The sequence below is a fragment of the Lutra lutra genome, chromosome 8 (genome assembly GCF_902655055.1).
Source record: "Lutra lutra chromosome 8, mLutLut1.2, whole genome shotgun sequence".
Classification (NCBI taxonomy): Eukaryota; Metazoa; Chordata; class Mammalia; order Carnivora; family Mustelidae; genus Lutra; species Lutra lutra.
In genome coordinates this window covers 22,815,057-22,839,587 of record NC_062285.1, presented here as the reverse complement: position 1 = coordinate 22,839,587, position 24,531 = coordinate 22,815,057, and the positions used below count along the sequence as shown (strand labels likewise).

The window sequence follows — 24,531 nt, the reverse complement described above, 5'->3', positions numbered from 1 at the left end:
CAAGATACAAGTTAATTCCGTGATGAACAAGTAAGGGGGGCTTTCACTGCCCTGTAACATTTTATTAATTTAAAATTAATTTTTAAAGAAAAAGGTAATGTAATGGTTAAAAAAATGTAGAGAAAGTATATACAAATTATTCTTTTTTCAGAAGTAATTGGAGGGAGTTTTTGCTGAGAAGAGGCAAGACAAGATAAAAAGAAGAAAGAATGACCTAGAAAGACTATAGAGAAGAAACTGTCAGAAAGGGGGGTAAAATGTTTCAAGAATAGAAAATGTTTCAGTCAATGTTCAATATTGTGTTTTGCGAGATTTCACATGATAGTAAGTAGAGTGCTCTCCTGGGGCTCCATCTCAGCTAACGGATTAGGATGACAGACCACCAACTTGGAGGTTCTGGTACCTCTAAGCCTTTTATGGGACGAACATATCAGGCACACCTCCAAGCATTCACTACCAATTAGAGGGCTGGAACAAACAGGTCAGACTTTCTCCACCCTTGCTTCTCAGGCCAGATAGTAGCACTGGTAGGTCTCTAGCCAGACAGTGAGTCTGTGGCTCTCATGATTCCATCAAGCTGAGTTACTACAATATAGATCATCTGTATCGATATTTTAGACACAGGTTTAGCAGCAAGCTATGATCAGAAACTGAGTCGCAGAAGAAATCAGGAAAAAATCCACGTCAAGCTAAGCAGACTATCCATTTGTCCTTACCCCCATTGTCTTCCTTAACAATTTACTCTTTATAAGACAAAGTTTCTGTCAACAACCATTTCTTTTCTAAGATTTTATTTATTTATTTGTCAGAGAGAGAGAGTACACAAGCAGGCAGAGTGGCAAGCAGAGGCAAAAAGAGAAGCAGACTCCCCACTGAACAAGAAGCCCGATGTGGGACTCAATCCCAGGACCCAAGGATCATGACCTGAGCCAAAGGCAGCGGCTGAACCCACTGAGCCACTCAGGCGTCCCTGAACAACCATTTCTGACAAGCAATTGTTCTGAATCCATCTTTAGGATGACTGCCACGTTTAGCACTTAAATTCAGGATGTTTCATTATCCATAACATTATCAATAAAGTGAAATATGCTAAAATTGCTTTGCTTTGTTTTTTGCTGTTTCTCAGAAAGTAGGAAGGGAAGAAAAAGAGATCATTTGCCTCTGCAAGTGATTTACAGGAAATCAAATCTAAACTTTTTTCTCAAAGTATAATACATGGTCCTGCAGAACTTGTTTAAATGAAGAATCAGGACCCACCAAACAACTAAATCGGAATGTAGGGTTTAGCAAGATCCTACATGATCTATATGTACATTTAAGTTTGGTCCAATGGTCCAGAATATTACTAAGTGAAGGTCTTTTCTGTTTGAGTACCACACTGGTATAATCCAGTGACAAATCACAGAAAAGACATTTTATTAGAAATGAGGGTAGGATGATATTTACAAGAATCAAATTAAACTTTTAAAAAAGCTTATCGTTTTCTTGGAAGTCTTTGTTTTAGGCCAGTACATTTTATAAGCAAATCTACCCTCTTTCCAAATACTTTGGCTGAGATCTGTTAGTAAAAATACGATGTGGAATAAAAATAGTACAATCACTGTTTCTCATTATCTCATTTTGATTCTTGAACCAAGATCAATCACTTTTGAAAAGCACTCTGCAAGCATAAAATATATTTTCTGTTAATCCCTTTAAATATCTATTTTACAAAAAACTCCTTTTTAGATTCTATTTCTCTCCCCCTCCTTTTTGTTACAGATTCAACCATAATTTTTCCAGTTTTTCTCCTTATTCAATTTCACCACAGTGTCCACGGTCCAAGCCCCGTGGTTTTGAACTTGACGTGTTCCATATGCTTCTCATACAACACAGGGGATTGTTTCCAAGCACCCATCTGGATACAGTTTAGACCAGGGCAGAAATAACTCAGAGACCTTGTCATAAAGCCCTTCTCATTATCCTCTACATAAAGAGCAACATCTTGCTTTCTACAAAATTTATTTTAAAAATAAAAGTCAAGCAAGTAACACAAAATAATCAAAGTTAACTTCTTATGGACAAGAAAGGAAAAAGCTGAGTTGTTAAGATTTGTCTATATAATAATTAGGACTTAGGGTCCATGAAGCAGTAAAATGAACGAAACTAACTTTTTGTGGTTATCTCCTATCTTCTAGAAAGAGCTCAGCATCACCCATTGGATTTAACCGTGAACTTCCACACAAGATATTTTAGAAACAGCAGAGTGAGATAATTTACCATTCACTGACCATCTGGTATGCATCAACCTTGTGCTGTATGTTTTACATCTGATATCCTAAACTCTAATGTTGGCCCTTAAATGTATATGATCATCTCCTATAGATGGAATGAATCTCTTTAGGTTTCAAATAAACAGCTTCTTGGCACTAACTTATCCATAACTCGTCAAGAAATGGGATGTCTGCCTTAAACCTTCCCTGTACCTGTTCCCGTTCCTGTCACCCACTGAACATCAGATTCATCAACAATGTGAATGTGGTAGAGACTAAAAGGAAAAAGACCAAGACAGAAGCCTTGTTATTTGGCAGTTGTGAGGCCCAGTAAGCCACGTGAAGGACTTTGAACTTTATCATAAGAACAATAATCCTGTTTTATTCATCTTTTTTTTTTTTTAAAGTTTTTATTTATTTATTTATTTGACAGAGAGAGATCACAAGTAGACAGAGAGGCAGGCAGAGAGAGAGAGAGAGGGAAGCAGGCTCCCTGCTGAGCAGAGAGCCTGATGCGGGACTCGATCCCAGGACCCTGAGATCATGACCTGAGCCGAAGGCAGCGGCTTAACCCACTGAGCCACCCAGGCGCCCTGTTTTATTCATCTTTATATATAAAGCATCTGGCCTGGGAGTGTCATGTGCTGACTATGCGAGCACACATAGTCTGTCAGTCTGTCGGTACCGTTGTGCTGACTGTGTGAGTAAAAATATTTGTTGGATAAAGGAAGACATTTATATCAGGTAAAACTTACATGCACAGATTTCTTCCCATATAGAACTTTGAGCTTTTAGTAAAGACAAAGGCAAACAGAAACTTTTCCCATGTGGCAGCTTAACCTCTCCTTGCCTCTCAGGCACTCAGAGAGTGTCTTTGTGTTCACACAATGCCACTTGTACCCTGAAGAGGCACCGTCTGATTGATAGACTGAAAGAAATCAACTTCACATGTTTGAGCGGGGTCCACGAATGGGACTATTCTTTCATTTGTAAAATCCTTTCTTAGGTAAATAAATAAAAATAAAATCCTTTCTTGATGCACAGAATGGCATGTCTAGGAGAAGGAGCAAGACGTTTTTTTGAATAAACAGGCCAGTGTCCTCAAAATAATCCTCTTCTCTCAGTGGTTATAAGTTATTTATCCTATTCCTTCAAAAATGAAAATGGAATCCAAAATGAAGCCCAACAATATGTGATTTGCTATAATAAGTAACTTTTATCTTAAAATGGCAACTTAAATACCAAAATCATTTCACTCCATATTTGTTAAGTGTCTCCTACCAGCACAGCATGTCACAGGCAACCTTTCTACTGATTGATCAGAAAGGCTCATGTCACTTACCACGTGCTTTTCACTACCTACTTTTCAAAAAACACATTATTGTTGTTAATATTTATTCTAGACCACTCTGAACATGTCAGGTTTCTACTATTGCTTCCATATCCAGAGACCATATTCAAAAAGTCTTACAGTTCAATTAGGAACAGACCAGTGATTTTACAAACCAACCATTAAGCTCCTATAAACTTCCAAGATCATTGTTATGGAAGTAGAGCAGACAGTAAGGTGGATTGGGGTTAGGGATATGATGGGGATTTTTGCTGGAAGAAAGAATGTTAGTATTTCTCTGGAAGACTCTAAATGTGTATAATTCAAAAAAAAAGACACAATTCCTGTTCTCTGAAAATAAACGTGCCACAAATTAATGTACCAATAGCATAGGCATATCTTTCTCATAATGTTAGGCAGGGATCTAGAACCATTCTCAAGAGAATTTTAATGCCATTTATAACCCAAACTATGACTAAACAGAGGAAATTTGGAAACAGACTTCCTAAGGTTCCCACCATGTTCTCTAACAGTTGCTTGGACACACATGCTGTTAGCTGTCTCTTCTATTAGTAACCATGCTTCCTTCCTGCAGACTCATTCACACTGAAACAATACACCATTAAAAAAAAAAAAAAAGGATTTACATAAAAGACAGCTGGAGCCGGTTGCCAGGAGAACTGACAATGTTCCAGACACATTCCAAATTAGAGGGATAAACTTCCGGGTAGCCAGGGCTGTTGAAGATGCCTTCAGCCATGTGGAAGGTTCCACCACAAGCTGGAAGAAAAGAGAGACAAAGTGAGTGCCAGAGCAAAGATCAAATGCAAGATACCGTAAGATGAAGGAGAAAGAACACAATTGGAGCTGTTAGCAGCATCAAGGGTATCCTATTTCCTTTTCCAATTAAGGAAAAAAAAAAGCCCTGTCATATATCATCAGGAAAAGATTCTGAAGACTGAAAACTGTAAGCCATAGGATCAGAAGGAACCTCTTTAGTTTCTCTTCTAAAAGCTTTTTCTCGCCGTGAACTATAACTCCATATAATAAAATGCATATTTTAATTCCACAACCATTCAGTATTTCTCCCCAAGATAATTTTCAGTGCTGGCCTCAAGCAGAAGGCAGTATTCCAGCTTTTCCCTCTCAAGAGAACACTGATATGCACACACAAATCTTCTAGATGTCCTGTGCTTTTAATTGCTAATAACAAGGAAGCCAGCAGTGGACCAAGAGCACACCCCTGGCTGGCAGAGCCAGCACTGGGTGGCTCCTCTTTCCCTTCCTGCCTACATGCCACCATCACTATCCATCCTGTCATCGGTGACAGCACCGAGCAAGGGAGGTGGGAGGCCAGGGAGATGGGAGAGTATCAACTATCCACTCATAAGAGATGTCAATAGACACTATTGGTCAGGGGCTGTCTTAACAGACACATCATCAAAGAGACCACCGTCATTCCATGATCATCTGAACCAGTGCTCCCTCCTTCCAGAGCTCAACTACTAGCAGCATGAGTCACCAATAGCCAAGGTGTGTACATACCCCAAGCCTCCATCAGTGGATGAAGGGAAAAGGAAGATGAGGTACAGTTTACTACTGTTAGAATTCACAATGAGTAGGTGAATCTAAATTGGAAGACACTAAAGTTGGTCATGGAGGTGATCTCAGGAGACTAGCTCCCAATTCTGAAGGTGTAACAGTCCCAAGCGACAAACCAAGGATGTCTACCATGTTTCCCTTAACCTGGTAGCACCATCTGCTACCTGCTCTTACCTGATGAGGATGCAGTGTATGTAGCATGGAAACCTTCGGAATTCAGTGTAGAGTCAGAGACAAATCTCAGCGTCAGAGCACTGCTGAAGGAAGTGATGGGATGGGGCATGGACGTGCCACAGTAGCGGCCTAAATGAGATCATGACAAGGAGAATGGACATGACATGGCACAGGCTGTTATTTCTTATAACCATGAGAGAACAAAGCAAGAAGAAGAAATCACTATTCTGAGAATTTAAATCAGGGTGAGTGTTTAAGACAATGCCTGAGAATTACACTATAAATACAAGCATAGGAGAGATGATTTATAACCATGATAAAGAGCATTAGAGGGAGATAAGAAAAATGTAGATACCAGGCTCCGAAGGCAACTATTGCTAAAGTCTCCAGCACAGTAGGTCCTGCACAAAGAAATGCACTACTACTTAAAGCAGAGTATTATAGCACCCCCCAAAAAGTGTGGATGCTGGAGCCAGAATACAGGGGTTCAACTCCTAGCTCAGCCATTTGCTAGCTGCAGGACCTGGAACAAGTCACCTAAGTTCTCTGTGCCTCAGTTTCCCCCATTGAGAAAAGAGACTATCAATAATAACGAGACCTCTACCATAAGGGTATGAGGGTTAATGGGGTTACTATTTATAAAGTTCTTAGAATAGCACCCAGCACAGGTTAAGTGCCTAAGGAAGTGTTTGTTAAATAATAAACCCTCATTCTTGGTCAAGTGCTCACAGATAAGTATGTCAAGCCATACAACCAGAAGTGCATAGACCAGAAAGTATTCAAGTGCCCACTATTGTCTCAGGCACTGTTCTGGGCTTTGGGAATAAAACAAAGAGCAAAACAAAAGTCCCTCCTCTGGCAGAGCTTGTGCAGGATAAGAAACTTGTATGAGGAAGTTCAAATATGAGTCACTCATGAGGAAGTCTAAATAATCTGAGAGCGTTTTACTTAAAGGTATTTCAGAAACTAGATAGCGGTGATCTTTAATTTTACGGGGATGCCCCACGATCAGAATTCCAGTGCATGGGCTTGCTGCTTTATTTTTTGTTTTGTTTATTTATTGCTCCATCCAGCCATTCATTCATTCACACAGGCATTCATTCCCTGAGTCCTCTATTGCTTCTACTGAGGACAAAACCAGAAGAAACACTCAATCTGAATATAAAAACTGGTCATATAGTAAAAGAAATTTCTCACAGAAGGCTACTGAATGCCAGAATGGATGGCGTTTCACTGCTATCTGAAGCAGCTGCAACTTTTAAATTAAATTAAAAGACAAATATATAAACCATTCATGTCCTTGAAGATGGACAAGCTGTGTTTCTCGAACCCCACATTAAATCCTGCTTTCCTACCCTCTGATTATTTTTACTTGGCTTATTACGGACCTGGGTATCTACTGGACACGCTCTAACTTTGAACAACAGCCTATGCACATGTCAGTCTACAAATGAAACCCAGCCAGGGCCACAGATGCCAAGGAGTGAGCACCGCATACCTCGGAGGGGTGCGTCATCGTGATCGCCGTCCAAAATTTCTATAAAGTCTTGTGAACACGTTGTGCTGCTTTCAAGTCGAAAGTGGTCAAAGGAGAGCGTAATGTGGTTGACTGTAGGAAAAGGAGAGGAGACTAGTAAAGTACAGGCAAACAAAACATCCAGGAAGAGAGATTTTACCTCAAATCATTCATGGTGCGCGTTCTCCGGCAGGGAAGCATCATTGCCTTTGGTTCCTCTGAAGAGTCAAGTTTTTTGAAAATGCCTGTGGAGTTTGAAAAGCTGATAGTGGTAAATAAGAGGGTCCTTGGGGATGTTGCTTCCACGGAGACCCACGGGGAGTGTCTTGTTGGAATAGGTGGTCTTAACACCTTTTCTAAAATCAGTCATTGCTGGGTTCCTCTAGGAAGCATTTTTCTCAATAGATTCGTTTGCTGACTTGCAAATGAGGCCCTCCTGACTCCCAGGCATGCAGTGCCTGGATCTCTTCATTTCATTTGAAGGCCAAAGCCAGGGGCCCTAGAGGTTTGGAGTCATTTATAAAGAAAGCTTTGAATTCCTTGCAGAATGGTAAGTGCCTGGGTGCGTTTTTTTCCTTTTGCTATTCTTCCAGGATCCCTAATCTTCCGAATAGGATCTTTCCCTAGTAATGTCTTTGAACCAGTGAGATCTTTCATCTCAATGCTTTACAACTCATTAGAAATTATCCTTACATGCAAAACTGCTCAGCTCAAGGTGGGGGACTTCTTTATTGAAGGCTTAGTTTCTGGCAACTTTCTTAGGCTGAGGATTATTTCACCGACCCCCCAGATCATATGCATGTCAATAAAGACATTCTTTTGTTAACTCTTAACATCCCCAGAAGAACTGGTAAAGAATATTTCAGTCAAATTCTTCATTTTTTAGATGAGCTAATGGGGTCTCATTAGCTTAAGTGATTTGCTTATTGTCACAAAGGTCACTGTAATTAGAGAGCAAAGGAATGCCTTTCCTACATGATGTCTGAAATCATAAATTTTTCCTGAACAACTCAAGGAAAGGCAGGTCTCCTCTGAAACAGGATTCATGAGACCCCAGGGTCACCCTCTGGGCAAGGCATTTTGCTCTGAGTCCTTCGGGGTCCCCTCATTTTCCCTGTCTTGAAAGTGTGGACAGTAACACTTTCTACCAGGTTATTACCAGGCCAAAAAATAAGATTCTATAACTTTTTAAAAGAAAATAATGTAAGCACTTATGAAATGTTTCTTCCAGGCCCGTACTAGAATTGTTTTTTATACTTGCATACACCAGAGACCAGATTTTACAATGAGCTTCCACTTTGACGGACGTTCAGTAATGCTCATGGCACTGCATTCCCAAACCCTGAGTTAACAATTTTTCAGTCTGTGGTTCTTAGTATTCATTTGGCCATTTCACAACTGTCTCGAGAGTCCACTACACTGAAGTCACAGAGGTCAAAAATAATTTATCAATTATTTCTGCTTACCCCCAATTTCTCATGCCTGTCAATACAGCAAGGGCATAGGGGATGTTTTCCCCCCCTTTGTTAGGCCTTGAACCCTAACTTTTTTTGATTAAGAATAGACAGTAAAAATTACTTTGCGATCCAATTAGGAAATGCTTGTTCTCGCGCACATCAGGAATGGGGACTTCCGTAAAATGAAGAGGAAGACCACCAATTGTTACCACGGAGGTGATAAGAACATTAGTCAGAGACAGACTTTCCCACAGACACCATCCATCCCGGATCTCTTTTCTTTTTTATTTTTGTTACTTACACGGAGACTGAGCTTGAATTATCCAGCTGCAGTTCTGATTGTTTGGATACTTGGCGGGGAACAATGGAGAGGATATGGTATCAAAGGAGCTGGTGAGGATGTAGCTTCCACAGGCTGAGAAATGCACAAACACACAGGTCAGGTACTTTTGATTTCTACAGACTGTACAAAACAATGATTTAATGAGGAACACACAAATGGTTTTCTCCCATTTCTGAAATGCACACCAAGGAAGTACTCTGCACATGGACCATGATAAAGTAGAAATGCACTGTACGTTTATAACAATATTCTTCAATTACAGGAAGTGGGGAGTGGCAGAGAACAAGATTAAATGGCTATGAATTGCCTGAATCATTCCAACAAAACCCTATTATTGATTCACTTACTCTGCCCACTCATAAATTACTGGTATAGGGATAACCTCTTTATGAACAACTTCTTTTTTTTTTTTTAAGGAAAATAAATAGTCAATTGAACAAGACTGCATAAGGATGCCTATGTGTTATCCGAGAAGCACAAAGCTTTGCGGCAGTGCAGAAAGGAGGGTCCTTGGCCAGCTGAAGAGAATAAGGGGTGTCTCATGGATGACACGGTAGGAGAGAGGAATTGGGGCTGGGGAAGACTAGTCCAGAGAGCCAGAGGCCTGAGCTAAGACACAGAGTCAGGCCTGCAACTATACAGACTTGGCTGAAGGGTGGCGCTCTTGAGGGCTGTTGGAAGTGATGCTGGAAAAAAGACTGGGGCAGGTTCCAGGGCCCTCAGGTAACATCTGAAGGAACTGGGGCTGGTTCCCTAGGCAGTGCGGAGGCAGGACAGATCAATGGAGCACTCAAGGGCATGACCACAACGGGGCTTTTGTGAGCTGATTTCGGAGGAAGATGGGGAAAGGGTGGGTGAGTTGGAGGAAGCTTTATAATAATCCGTAGAGACCTACTGGGGACATTGTTTACTATGAAGCAAACCATAAGTCATTAATTAAATGAAAAAAGGAAATGTGTTCCGAAACTATTGTTTGCTTCAGGGAGTGATTAATTTATGCATTCAGTCTTGCTCCAAAGTCTACAATGAATCTTTGGGACACCTCGATCCAGAAACCATCCCTAGGCAGGACTCTTTGTTATAGGATACAAGCAAGCCCCAAATAGACTAAGTAACAAAATGAACCAACTTATTTGAAATGCCAAGGGCCAGCTGAGTAAAACTTAAGAGGCACACTGAGGCAGACTAACAACTCCTCCCACTCTGGGTTCCATCTCTGACAGTGGGATGAAGGGTCCGTCTCCAAGAACAGCCAGATGAAAGGCAATGGGTAAAAAGGTGGATGGGTGAAAAGGATGAGCTGAGAGGCAGTGATTTAAAAATGAGACCAATGGAAAACAACACTGATTCCTCAGGTGGACGAGGGCAGGGTTCAGAAATGAGGGCACCTCAACCTCAAGGGATAGAATCTGACTCTACATTACAAGCAAGTCTTGCTCTTTATGATGGAGTATCTCCTCCCAGCATAAAATGTTGGATAAATGCAGCATAGTTTATCTGCTCCTGAATGAATCTGGACACTTGATTTATAGCGGCTCTAGTATTAAAAATACTTTGAAGTATTATTCTGAAAGCTTGCTTGAGAGATACACAGACACAAAGGAGGTTAGCATCATCTGTTAGACAAGAGTAAATATAAAGGATGAACAGTTGGAATAATTGCAAATGATAGTTCCTTTGTTCTATCTAAATTATCACTTGTCAAGTAGAAAGCTGGGACCAGTTTCTGAGGCCTGGCCTCCTTTCACTGTGGCACCCAAAGGATACCCCAGAGCAGATGGCCGAGGCCTCAAGGAGACACAGATACACAAGGCACTTGCCTTGCCTGAAGTGGGCTCGGAAGCCCCTGCTCTGTCTGGAAGGGCCAGACTGAAATCGCAGAAAGAGGCTGTTTCCTGAAGAGGTGATGGGATTAGCCAGCTGCTGTCTTCCACACACACGGGCAAGGCAGGTAGTCATGGCGCTTAAACCATCATAGGCCTACAAAGAAAGACAACAGGGAAAATAGTGATTCAGAACTTCAGATTTATATCTCTGAGACCCATATTCCACGGGCTATCTATACATGTGTGAGCTAGGGGAAAACAACACATGCACTGGATCTTCATGCATTGTCTCCTCACGGACCAGGAGAGTACCTGAGTCATTGGTCATGTCCAGGGAACCTATATGGATTCCAGTGGAAGTTCCTGAGCTGGAGTCACCATTACATCCCTGCATATTTTCATTTATTTATTTATTTACTTAAGATTTTATTTATTTATGTTTTGAGAGAGAGAGAGAGAGAGGATGTGCATGTGAATGAGCAGGGAGGGAGGGGTAGAGGGAGAGAATCTTCAAGCAGGCTCCCCTCGGAGCACAGAGCCCAGCTTAGGGGCTCCATCTCAGGATCCTGAGATCACCACCTGAGCCAAAGCCAAGAGCTGGATGCTTAACTGACTGAGCCACCCAGCGGCCCCATCTCTGGATATTTTTATAAATGCCATCACTTTCCCAGCCCTCCTTCCCCTGACCCCACTGACTCCCATCAAGGGCCATGCCCACAACATGAAATGTTTGATGCAAGAATGAATATAGGAACACATAGATGAGAAATAAGGGGGAGTAACTGTTTGTTTTCAGTAACCCAACATTTGCTGGAACTTTTTGCTTTCCATAGAGTAGTGGTCAAAAGGGAAGAGGAATGACAGAATTCTTTCAAATGATACAATGATGCAAGCCTAACTTAGAAAATTATCTAAATAATAATAATAATAAAAAAGTATTCATCTCTATGTCCGCCCAGTGCTACGTTGGGACTTAGCTGACCCTTCACAGGTGTTAATGGAATAGAGTTGACATTACAGGTACCCAAATCACTGTACTGGTTTGTGAAATTGAAGCTTGCTGATGTCCTCAGAGCTCAGTTTGTGTGCTGTGAAGTTTCTGACAGTCTTATGTGTAAATGTAGGGGGAGTGAATTCCTTTTCTTTGGATGATAACAATAACGTCAACCATTCATTCATTAATGGCTTACTATCTGCCAGAAACTGGTTCAGCCCTTCATAGACACGATCCCATTTTCTCCTCCCCAAATCCCTTCTATTTCTAAGATGAAGACAACTGCTACATAAAGAGCAAATTGTGTGGCCGACGTACACAATTCTTAAGAGGGAGCAGGTCATGTTGAACCAGACAGTAGATTCTAAAGTCCAGAACTGAAACTTTCATATTGTCTACTGCAAGGTATCAGTTAAGCAGGTAGATGGATCAGCTGGTAACCACCGGAGTGGAATTAAAATACGAAGTTAGGACGTGGTTGTTTCATTCGAGATAAATTGTCATCTATATTTCATAAGAAAGTCTTGGGAATAAATAGAAAGTTCGTTCAGGGATTTGATATGAGGATGTTTCACACAAATTACTTTAAAATATCTAGTGATGATTATAATCAGTGTTCTCTTTAGCACATAAGTATGATCGGAAGGCAATGCTCAGTGTAGTTCATGTAAGAACATGAACCAAACATCATTAAGCTGTTTCACTGTCTACTGAGGGTTTAAAACTGTTACAATAATGAATTCTAAATAAATATGGTTCTGAAACATCACTTCTCTCTTTTTTCTTTTTCTCTGTTTTATTTAACGTTCAAACTTTAAACCAATAAATAAAACTTTAAAACTGATTTTTATTCAAATTTAAAAAATTGATTCAAAACTCAGGGACACATCGGTAGCTCAGTCGGTTAAGTGTCTGACTCTTGATCTCAGCTCAGGTCTTGACCTCAGGGTGTGAGTTCAAGCCCCACACTGGTGTCTGGGTGTGGAGCTTACTTAAAAACAACAACAACAACAAAAACCTGATTTAAAATTCACTTATGCTTTCATAACCAAGTGAAATTATAGTTTCCAACCTGGTATGACTGTTTCTTTTGAACACGTTGAACACCATCAATAGTACTCAAGACAACATTTAAGTCACCCTTACAAAACCTCTCACTACATTTATACTTCAACCTACTCCCAGATGTTACTACTCGGTTTAATCCATCTTTACTCTTGGCTTTATACTCTCCTAAGGTTATACAGATATAACAGCTTAGATTTCAGTAATGTTATGTCAATACTGTCTTGCTTTAAAGAATACCTTCTAGCATGCCTTAGGAGGCTGGAGAATATACTGACTGACCATTGGTCAGGACAACCTGAATAAATCTATTTGCATCTCTCGTGGTGATTTGTTTGTTGAGTATAGCATGTCTTATACTTGAGTGGAACACTGGGGTTCTCTGAGGTTTATAGACTCCGCCACCAAAAAAGCACCACCAACAGAAACGACACACACCCTGAGGATTTTTACACGTCCATATGCTCACAAAAGCAAGGCTCTTCTAGTCTCCTTTACTCCCCAAATTCAGAGGCCTAGTGAGTAAGTAGGTATTGCTCCTTCCTTTTCTAAATGGCTGCAATCCGTCTACGGCCATACCTCCCTGAACACGCCTGATCTCGTCTGATCTTGGAAGCTAAGCAGGGTCAGGCCTGGTTAGTACTTGGATGGGAGATCATAAATGGCCGCAGTCCTCTTAAGGCCAAACAGTCAGGGAGAAATGCAAGGCTAGAAGGTTCAGAGGGTCATATGAATGAGACACTTCCTTCGGGATTCTTCAAACGGGTCCATCTTCCAGGGGGGTCTCCATGTTTCCCCAGCTTCCCCCTGCCCCAACCCCAGCCCTGGAATCAAAGGGCTTTGGCTGTACTCCATATGCCTGAGGCATTACTTTTCAGGAAACAAATGTGAGGCAGAAGGTTTCCAAATGTCCCTCCATCAAAATTATATACCAGTGACACCCTACATTTGATTAGCATGTTGTAATTTTATAAGCATCATCACAAACATCCTAACCTCATTCTCAACACCATATGATTTTTTTTTTTTAATGAAGAAAGTGAGACTTAACAAGTGTGCTAGCTATTAAAGTGTCGTCTCATCCAATATAAGTTAGTCACTCATCCAAGATCATACAGATAGTGAGGAATAGAGTCAGGAACTTGTTTCTTCTCTACCCAAATTCTATGTTATATTAGTGTCACTTCTCTTTAAAATGCTTGTGATAGTTATTCAGTTAGATATACCAATCGTCACTTAATGAATGTACAAGACCTCGGATTTTCAAAGAAAGAATTGAGTTTTTAGACAGTTTAGAATAGCAATTCTTTTCTTTGAGGCTGTTCCTAACACTTGTAATATCAAATAAATTTAAGTTTTAATTAACAAAATTATAAGAAAAAACTACAAGGGAAAAAATATGAGAAACCTTGCTCCCATTTATTTAAAATTCTGAAGTCATAAAAATTATCAATATGCAATTACTTCCATTTAGTTCCCAAGGCAGAACTAGAAAATTACATTACTACTGGCTACATATATAACACAGTCGCATAATTTATAGATATGTAATTCTTACTGAAGTCTACTGCTAAAAGTTTTCTAGGCCTAAAAATTGGCTTTCTGATCTGTTGCTCCAGTGGTAAAAGTCAGAGAAATATACAAAAACAAACCCCCCCAAATTGTACATTTCTATTAACTCTTTTCTACATGACAAGAGTAAAATTTTGAAGCTGAATCCACAAAAGAAAAAGTGATCGCCACCCCCAAAAGTTATAATCACAGGAGCTCTAAAAACAAAGGCATATCTGGTTAAGTGGTAATTCCTACGAGAAGTTAATCAGCGTCTTTGCAAAGTATCCAGAGTTTTGTCAAAATTCCAGATTACCAACACACACATTCAAAACACCTAAACTTGGGGCACCCGAGTGGCACAGTCAGTTAAGTGACCAACTGTTGATTTTGGCTCAGTCTTGATCTCAGGGTGATTATAAGAAATGCGTTGGGCTCTGTGCTCAGTGGGGAGTCTGCTTGAATAGTCTCTCCCTCTGCTCAGGCCCCCTTCCTCTCTTGAAAATAAAAGAATAAATAAATCTTAAAAAAAAACAAAAAACCAAACATATTTATCACATGAAAATAGGAGACTTGTTAAAAGAGTAGATAGAACCTGGCCCATAACAGAAAATAAATGTTTAATGTACAAATGAGTAAATGAATTGCATATAGAAGAGTATATGAGCCTCTAAGAATAGAGGACTAAGAATGAGGGAAAGCCCAGAGTTAAGAAATCACTCTGCTCTCTCATGGGTCGGAATGTATAAATGCATAGCAGGCATGACAGTGGGTAAAAGAGGCTATTCACAGTGGGAAAGAGGTCAATTGGGGTTGCTTTCTGGGAAGGCTTTTTTACATTCTGGGCCCAAATGGCAGTGGAGGAGGGTCTATCATAGGGCATGGGCCACACCACACGCACAGCCCCCAGGTGCCCTTCTCGCTGGCTGGGCCAGCTTTTTGCCAGCACAGCGAGGGAACACAGAAGATGGAAGGTGGGCAGAGGACATCAGACCTGTCCCCAAAGCCCAGAGTATACAGGACACATGACATGATGGTGCTATAGGGAAACCTCCATACTCCATACTCTAAGCTCCACCCAGAAGTTAGAACCAAGCCGAACGTTTATGAATTTTAATAGTTGACACTTTACTATCTTAAGGAGATTTGGGGAATATCAACCCTTTTTCAAAGGTAACATGTATCAACTCCAGCATAAGGTGACACTGGGGTGGGGAGCCATTCAGGTATGAGACTAGCATCCCTTTAAGATGCCATGTAGAGAGTTCCGGGGTCAGAGTCCGAAGCACTGGTAATCTGAAAAAATAGAGGGAACTTTTGCCTTCCCGGATACTTACTGGTGATAGAAATACGTGTGACTGACATGACTAGATAACTCATATTGTCCATCAGAATTAAGTGAGTGCAAAGATACAAAGTACTGACAATGCTTCCTGGCTCATAGTAAGTACTCGAGAGATATCAGTCTCTGTTATGAAAGTGAGGCAAAGAGAAAGTTGTTTAAGAAATGAATAAAAGTAGGAAGCTATGGGAGCACAAACAAAAAGAGGTCCGAGTGTGGGGATTTGTCCAGCACTATGGATGAGGTTGGAGCCCGGGCAGGACACATAACCCAAGGATATTACCCAATGGGGACTGCGGGGGTGAGAGGTGGAGAATTAAGAAATTACTCTCCTCTCTCTCGTGGATCGGAATGTAAAATGAATAGCGGGCATGACAGTGAGTATATTCTGATCTGGCTGCAAGTGATTCATGTCCTTGTGTAATTGCCTCCCTTTCCCCAAATGTGGGCTAATGACTTGCTTCTAATAAACCAATAAGGGTCAAAGAGATGGGATGTCACTTCCACGATTAGGTTGAGTGGTTACTCCATCTTGTCAGCTCTCTTGCTTGCTGGCCCTCTCTAGAATAAGCTATTGTGCCATGAGACACCCAGCAGAGAGGCTTGCCCTGCAAGGAGCTGAGGGAGGCCTCCAGCTCATTGTCTGCCCTGAACCAAATCCACTGAGTCCTGCCAACAACCTTGTGAGTGAGCTAGGAAAGAGCCAGGTGAGCAGCACTGGCGTTCCTAACTCAAAGAAAGTATCAGTGCTGTTGTTCTAAGGCATTCGGTCTTGAAGAAATTTGTTATGTAGCAATAGTTAACTAATGCAGGAGGTGTGAAATGAAGGAGTGAGGAAGGAATGGACAATGGAATCTTCAGGATAAGGATGTCTAAGGTCACATTAGAACTTTGCTGCTAGGCTGTTCTTTGCAGTAATGGCCTGCCAGTCTTGAAATATTTAGTCAAAATCTACTACACAAAAGAACCTCAGGTTTGTGGTATCTTGTAGAAATAAAGGAAAAAAATTATAAATTCCAACATTCTCTTAACATGGGAGAGAAAGAAAGCAAAGGGCTATAAGAAGCAAGAGATGGCCATCAGGGTGACCACCTCCCTTCTCTACTCACTTCTCTATGCAGAAATTCCAGAAAATGTTATGGAGAATAATGGGTTTCCTAAATCTCTGAGTCTCCTTTTCCACACCTGGACTGATCAACTACTGAAAACTCTACTGAAAGGAGCAAAAATTACTCATGAACTTAGTGACTTGGAGGTCACGGGGGGTCTCATGAGTTGTTAGGGCGTGATGATGGGCAGACACTAACTGAGTGGGCTGGGCTGTGTGTGCAAAGAGGAGAAATGAAGACAGGGTGACACCTTCACTTCCCTTTAAAGAACTGGTTCTCCCCGGGATGGAGGGAGGAGTCACTGGCACATGAGAAACACTCATGGGATCCAGTTATCTTAGGGGGAGTCCCACCCCTTTCTTTCTTTGTTTCTGCCTTAGTTCTTTGGAAAGTAAGACTATTACAAATTGTTCAAGAATTTATAATGTACCAGTTGAGTTGGGGGTAACAAAAAGCATCCAGCCAAGTTCGGGAAAGGCAGTGCTTTCAAATCTAGGTTCCTCCCCAAGGTCCCCAGGTCATGATCTCAGGGTCATGGGGTAGAGCTTTGCATGAGGCTCTGTGCTCAGTGCAGAATCTGCTTGGGACTCCCTCTGCCCCTCCCCCGCTAAAACAAATAAATAAATCTTTTTAAAAAATGGGTGTTGATATCCATGGTTAGCTCAGACCACACTGTTCCTGTCCCTTCAGTTGCATAACCTTTGCTGAACTATGCATAGATTCTGGCCCCTGTGACATTTTCCACCGAAACAAGTAAGGCCCAGAGGACAGCACGCTGCTCTTAGATTCAGAACATGTGGGTAGCACAGAGACCTTATGGTCAGGACACATGGAAGCATTCTGTTCTTAGAGTCTGGACACCTAGACTTGAGACCTGGGTCGGCCTCTGGTATTTGTTTTCTTGCCAAGACGCTTGAGAAGCTTCTAGTTATCATTTCATCTCTTAAAAATGGAAGTAGAGAATCCCTCCCTGCCTCGCCATTGTAAAGGTCAAATAGGACAATGTACTGAAAGTTTAGTGGAAATTATATAGTATGAATGCGAAGATGAGTTTCTCCAATTCATTATAGGAAATCTCATACATATGTTTTTAGTAGAATTTGGCAATGTAGGGTAAATAAAATCTAGCACTTTGACTTCAACGTGTTTCCCCTAGGGAAACTCTTGCATTCCTGCATTCAGAAATTTGTATAAGAATGTCCATAGTTGTGAGAATTGCAACAGCCAAATATTGGAAACAATTTGAATGTACCCCAATGGCAGAATCGGTATGTGATTCATGGTATACTCATGAAATGGAATATTGTATGGCGGCAAAAGAATGCCTTAGGTCTGCATTACAACATAGACAAAGTATTAAAAAACAGAAAAAGTATTAAAAAACGGAAAAAGTATAAAAATAGCTGTAGGAATAATAAACCCAAATTCTCATTTGTGGTATCCTTCAAGATAAGAATAGGGAATAGTATCAGTGTGGGCTACACATAGGATTTCACTGTCTCCTGAGTAATTCATTTCTTTTGGGAAAAAAAAAAAAGAACTTGAAGTAGATATGGCAAAATATTACAACTTGGCAAGTCTGGACAGTGAAATGGTTTTGTTCACGTATACTCCACATGCATTATGAGCTTATACTTTTCGATATACTTAACATATTTCAAAACAGAGTGTTCGGTAAAGAGAATTAATGTCAAGGAAATAAATAGGATATGTAGAACAAGATTCACATACAAATATGTTCTTCATAGCATTATTATAATAAAAAAAAGAAGTAATCAAAGTCATCAATAATAAGCTAGTGGTTAGATGAGTTCCAGTATGTCCATATAATTGATTATCTGCCCAAAGAAATTATTTTTAAGGAGAAAATGTTAAATAATGATAAGTGAAAAAAGTAGGATTCAAAATGATGTGTGGTAGTACCTTAACTATCTATGTCTACATGTGGTAAGTATGCATGTGTGTGTTTGGATTGGTATGTTTGTGTAGGAAATCAGCCAAATGTTTAACAGTCTGTCCTTAATATTGCAATATTATGGGTGGCATTGTTTCTTTTTTCTTCCTTTCTGTATTTCAGAAATTTAATATGAGGAACACGTAGAACTTTTAAATACCGTATATATTTAAAATATTTAAGGGTGTACCAGTCAGACATGTAAATGAACGATTCCATACAAGGACAAGAAGAAACTATGCTATTCCTCAGACAGTACCGCAGTAGCTAAGCCAGATGGCTACTAATGCCACTTAATCTGGCCTTTTGCTGCCTCACAGGAATGTCGTTAAACAGATATGGGTTCTGCTTTAAGAGCTCCAACACATTTGTTAGTTGGCTAATATCTCCAAATGTACTGCAGACCTCTCTCCAGGCTCTAGGCTTACCCATCCCATGGCATTCCAGACATCACTGCTTGGATGGCGCCACAAATCTCGAGTGTCAATGTCTCAGACTGAAGTCATCTTCCCTCCCCTAATTCCTCCTTCTCCCATATCCCCCAATACAGGGGATCTTTATGTTCTGTCAATTCTCTCTCCAAGGTCTTTCCTAGTCCCTCCCACCACCCCCTCCACGGGGCCTTCTCTGGGTGAGGGACCTCATCACCTCTCACGTTGGTCACCACAGCAGCCTGAAGTTTTCCCTGCCTAAATGGGTGTCTCCTTTAACTCGGGATCCTGACAAACCACAACCGCAGTGCACTCTATAAAATGTAACATGTGATACAAGAAAGCCGAGGATCCCCATCCTATAAAATGACGCAATCACTGACGCTTTGCTTAGAGAGGAAGAGCAAGTGTGTGATTCCCATGAAGCATCCAGCAATGAGCCCAAAGACCCCTGCCCTGCCTGCCGATCTGATCCACGCTCCTGCTGAAGGACTGACTCGTGATCACCTCCCAGAAATCGTCAGCACTCACAGCCCGAAGCATATGACTGAGGGGGTAAAATGAACATTAGCTTCCTCGTAATGTTTGCATTTTCCTTTCCAGAAACTGGAATCTGTTCCCTCAGATCATGCTAGAGAGTAAGTGAGTAGGAAAACATTTCGACTGCCTCTCCTATTTTCTGGCTTTACAAAGTTGCATTTAGCTCAGGGAGGAAATAAACCAATTGAATGTGTGGGTTAAAATTTATGACAAACTGGAGTAAAAGGAAACTATTTTAATTCAAAAGCAAAACACACAGCATGTTTTATAATCCCCCCAAAGTTTGGGCTGAGCAACAGAGGTGAGCTTTCCCGGCAAACAAATTGTGAATGTATACGCATAGATATGTGTGTAAGACTATGCTCTTGTTTTCATTTTCTGCTCTACTACTTTTTTCCTTGTCAACTCATTTGTGAATCTTCTGGAAGGTGTTAAAATAGCACATTTATGAGGTGATACAATTCAGTGAGATGAAGGAGTGGAGAATGTGTGAAAAAAATTATAATAGGTATTTTAAGATTTTTAAGAGTATTAAAGTAAGATAAAATGAATATGTTCATAACTAATGAAGACAGTTAGAAATGAACTTTGGGGGGGCGCCTGGGTGGCTCAGTGGGTTAGGGCCTCTGCCTTCGGCTTGGGTCATGGTCCCGGAGTCCTGAGATCGAGCCCCGCATCAGGCTCACTGCTCAGCGGGGAGCCTGCTTCTTCCTCTCTCTCTGCCTGCCTCTCTGCCTACTTGGGATGTCTGCCTGTCAAATAAATAAATAAAATCTTAAAAAAAAAAAAAAAGAAATGAACTTAGGATTACGGATCTGGTTCTGTGTACCTACGGTTCATAGTTTTTAAAAAGATAAGACCTTCAACAGAGTATTAGTAGACAGTAATAGAAGCAGTAGACATAGTCACAGAAAAATGTGGAGTAGCAATGAACATTTATCTGTACCAGAGACTGTGCTAAATACTTTACATTTTAAAAAAATTCAATTCTTCTTCCAATTCTACTTTACAGTTGGTTAAATTGAGACTCAGAAAACAGAACTTGCTCACAGTCACACGCTAAGCTGTGTAGAGCCAGTATATGAATCCCATCCATGGGACATCTGAGCAATTATCATAAAGCCAACTGAAAAGATAAAACACAGTTTTATTCATTGAGAATAGAATATTGAGAGATTGTGATTTTCTGAAGCTAAGTGATAGGTCCATGATCTCCAAGAAAGATAATCATGGGAGCTCAGGAAATAGAATGGAAATGTCCCTCATTTATTTAGACCTGCAATAATGCATCCTCAGTGGCATTTGAGAAAGTCTTGTCTGGGGCCCCCATGGATTTCAGGGCAGTTGGCACCTGTCATGCATTCCATCCCACTGAACATGCATGGGATTCTCCGCGTGGCTAATTCAGCAGACTGTGTGACAAAGGGCACAGTGTCCACGACCAATAAGCAAACCTAAAACTTGTATCCCTGATTCCTAAACTTGGTTTTCTTCTTTGATTCAGATGTAAATCCACTTCTTGTCCTTTCCTGGCCTAAAAAAACTACAACCTACTGGTCAAGCATGGCCTCTCTCACCTGAGCCTGGCCTAATTTGGTTTTCAACCCAGTCTTTACCTTTTATTTCATTTTTAACTCCTTGCAACACATGTCTACTGCTTTGGATTGCCTTAAAGATGATCAGGGGAAGGAGGAGATATTTGGGGTACAGAAGAGATCATTCACATCGGGGTAGAAAGTCAGTTTGGTGCATGAGAGTCTCCAAAATAGTTTTATGTGCTACACGTGGTGGTGTAGCTGTTAACGGAATTCCCATCTTGGAATGGGAACGGCTCCAAGACAGAGGAAATATTAAGTGATAGGGAGGGGGATCCCTTAGGAAAATATCCAAGCTGTTAAAGTCATAAGTATATGTGAGGAAGGAAATGAAAATATTACTCATTATAGCAGCTTTCCTTGGGGGTGGGGGGAGGGGGAGGAAGTGTGGGGTTCCCTGGTCGGTGACGTTTGCCAGCTCAGCGCCTCTGAGATGAAACACCAGGTTAAATACACAGCCATGCATCTCACCGCGGGACTTTGTCATCCCTATTCCTTTGCTGTTAAGTTATTGCACTCAGTCTTCCATTTTTACAGATTATAACCTCTAGTAATTTGGCATTGTTGCAAGCAGTAACTCAAAGATTACTGGAAATGTTGATAGGAAAATACATCCAAGAAGCTCCTTTAGTTCTCACAAATAAACAAGCATTTAGGGAGACCATGAGCTGAAATGCAAACGAAACCAAGCAAAGGCCCCACCCGCAGATTGAGAATTGTGGCTTCAAACTCAGTAATGCTTTGCTTTGGGGACTGGCACAGCTCTGGGTGACTAATGTGGTACTGGAAGGCAAAACGGCGAGGCAGCTTATCAAAAGAAAGTCACAGAATAAAACGTTTTAAGGAAATCGTCAGACATCGTCCTCAAGCAGCAAATGAAAACTAAACTTTCTGTGGGAAAAAGTGAGGGAGAAAGGGAAGAAATGGAAGTGGGGAGAGACTGATTTTTGGCCTGGATCTATTTGTAAAACAATAAATATTTAAAGAATCACTTTCATTGTCTCTTTGAAGCTCTGAGTTCTATTATTCCTGTGTCTATTTGCTCTGTTTTGAAAAGATCAATGTTTTGAAAGAAAACACATCATGGGCAGTTTCTTAAAAAAAATAAAATAAATAAAACAAAATATGGATTCCGTGTTCTGTGTTTGCCCTGGTCCACCCTGTGCCTTACTGTCAAATTGTGTGAACGATAGCAGACTCCCCGGCTATGGGTGGGGGTCGGGGGTCTGGTCTTCCTCACTTCAAATCACACACTTTGTTTTCTTTCTCCTCCACTGGCACACAAAGCTTCAGAAAGAAAAACAGTTGCTCACCATGTGCCTCCCCCACCCCCGCCCCGGCTTTTTTGTACTAGGCTCTGTTAGCCCTAATGTATGTTTTCTCCTAAAGAGAGGCTGGACCGGGGCTGTGCTCTGCTTGCTTTTATCTGCTTCTGACTGATTCTCACAAGGCAGACATTCCATTGTGCTGAGCAAAGAGGATGCTGAAACCAGGGGGCGGGAGTCTCCAGGGCCCCAGAGGAAGCGGCAGAAATGACCTCTCCCGCTCCCACACTCCCCTATTGCCAGCATTGCTCAGAGATCGATAAGAGCTTGCAGAGCTACATGGATTTAAGGCTCGGAAGAGAGACTCTAATTAAGCAATTAAACCGTCAGTCAGAGGTCACGTTAATACTCAGCCTTCATGAAAGGCAACATAATGGAGCCATTTTCGTGCTGACCATACAGAGTCAGGCCCAACCAGTGGGTCCCACTGCTGCCTTAGCAAAAAATACTCACAATGTGTCATTCTGGAGAGCCGGAGGTTAATTGCACTAGCCACTCAAAAGGGACGGAGTAGAAAGTGCAAACATATTACCAAATTCGTTGAAACCTGACCGTCAGTTGAGCTTTCTGATTAGCTCCCCACGATGCCATCACCATTTCATTAGAGGTCAGAAAATTCCGTTTCTCTTTCTTTTTTCATTATAGCAGCATGAAATTCTAGCAGCATGATGTTATCTGAGTTCTCATGTGGCTCAAAAGAGTGAGACTGTATCCCAATAATGAACTCAGCACAGCACATTCCCAAATGTGTCATCTACAGTTTTCCACTGAAGCATTGACTATTGCAGGAGTAGAGACTACAAAATCTATCTACTCACGGGTTCAGCCATGCAGCTGTTAGCAATTCATGCACCAGAGCGCTGCCTTTCGGGTACCAAGACTATTGCTGGTGGTTATGTGAAAGGGGATGGAGGCCGGGCATTACTGTTCCATTTTAAAATTGTTATCCATTTCTTCTTCTTGCTAAATGCTGCCTATAGTTCCACAAGGCCAAGAGAGATGGGGGTCCCTGTGGGCTTACCCTGCCTCTACTTAGGACCACTGGGGACCAGACTTGCTATAGGAAGAGCTCTCTTCTGCACAGCAAGTGGAGTGTGGAGATGACCTCCTAGCCAAGGCCGATCCTGTGTCCCAGAGCGGAAACTGAAGCTTAGCAAGTCGGTGCGGGTCTGGCTGTGATCTCTGGAGTGAACCCCCACACCGACGTCACTAGACACTCAGTGTCTGTTTCTTCACGTCCCACCTCATGCTTCTCCTCTGACCCATAGATGCAACTCCTAACTGGATCCTCTCTATCTGTGGGTTCACCAGGCACTCGATTTTATAAATGAGCAAACTCGGATCCCCCAGCCATGACAAGAGGGAGTGCTGGAGCCGTGCCCGGACACTAGTGGTGCCGTACGGTCTGGTGCAAAGTTGACACCAAAGATTGAATGGGTGCATGGAGCCCAGACCACCCAATGTCAAGGCAAAGACACCTTCTACCTCATATCTGGAATCCTAACACTCTTCCTTATATTGATAAATTAAGTCCTGGCCATCCAAAAGAGAATTCAAAATGATTCCAAAGGAACCCTAGCTTTATTTTCTCCTCCTATTTTTTCAGTTGTCTTCTATTCTGCTATTCAGTTCCTCGCATGTCCACTGTAATTCTTATATTTTCTCAGAATACTTACCGTTACTTTAGGCATGCTTATGTTTTAGTGCTGGTCCTGTTATTAATTTTTACCAGGTCTCGATCCTGACCATATGGATTTCAATGTTCTTATTTTTAAAATAAGAATACTACCCTAAAATCAGCATATGACAGTAAATTACCTCTAATCTCTCCTCTTGTAAACTTAATATTCCATGTATCTATGTGTTTGCAACTATTAGCCATAATGTCTGTTAAAATTAATATTTCCACTTCTGACAATCCGAACTGTTACAGGAGTTTTAAGAAACATGATTGCTGGTCCCATCCAGCCATACTTTACTTTGATATTTCAGAGTACAATTGAGCTCTATTAAAAATCCCATGAACACAAATGTTATCTGACAGTATCACTGGCAGCTGAATATTTTTCTCTTTGCTAATGACTCTAAGCAAAAGGACCAAGAAATTAACTTGAATGTCTCCAGA

At 41.2% G+C, this 24,531-nt stretch overlaps 1 protein-coding gene across 2 annotated transcripts in view; it reads right to left on the bottom strand.

Annotated features, from left to right (window-relative positions):
• CUBN (cubilin) overlaps nucleotides 1–24,531 on the bottom strand; it is a 274,189-nt gene that overhangs the window by 112,675 nt on the left and 136,983 nt on the right. For both annotated transcript variants that reach the window (XM_047739399.1, XM_047739398.1), the window contains exons 32-36: nucleotides 10,495–10,654; nucleotides 8,633–8,746; nucleotides 6,857–6,967; nucleotides 5,359–5,487; nucleotides 4,230–4,362 (exon numbers count right to left, since the gene is read on the bottom strand). In XM_047739399.1, coding sequence (XP_047595355.1) covers nucleotides 4,230–4,362; nucleotides 5,359–5,487; nucleotides 6,857–6,967; nucleotides 8,633–8,746; nucleotides 10,495–10,654 — 647 coding nt within the window. The remainder of the gene's footprint in view (nucleotides 1–4,229; nucleotides 4,363–5,358; nucleotides 5,488–6,856; nucleotides 6,968–8,632; nucleotides 8,747–10,494; nucleotides 10,655–24,531) is intronic.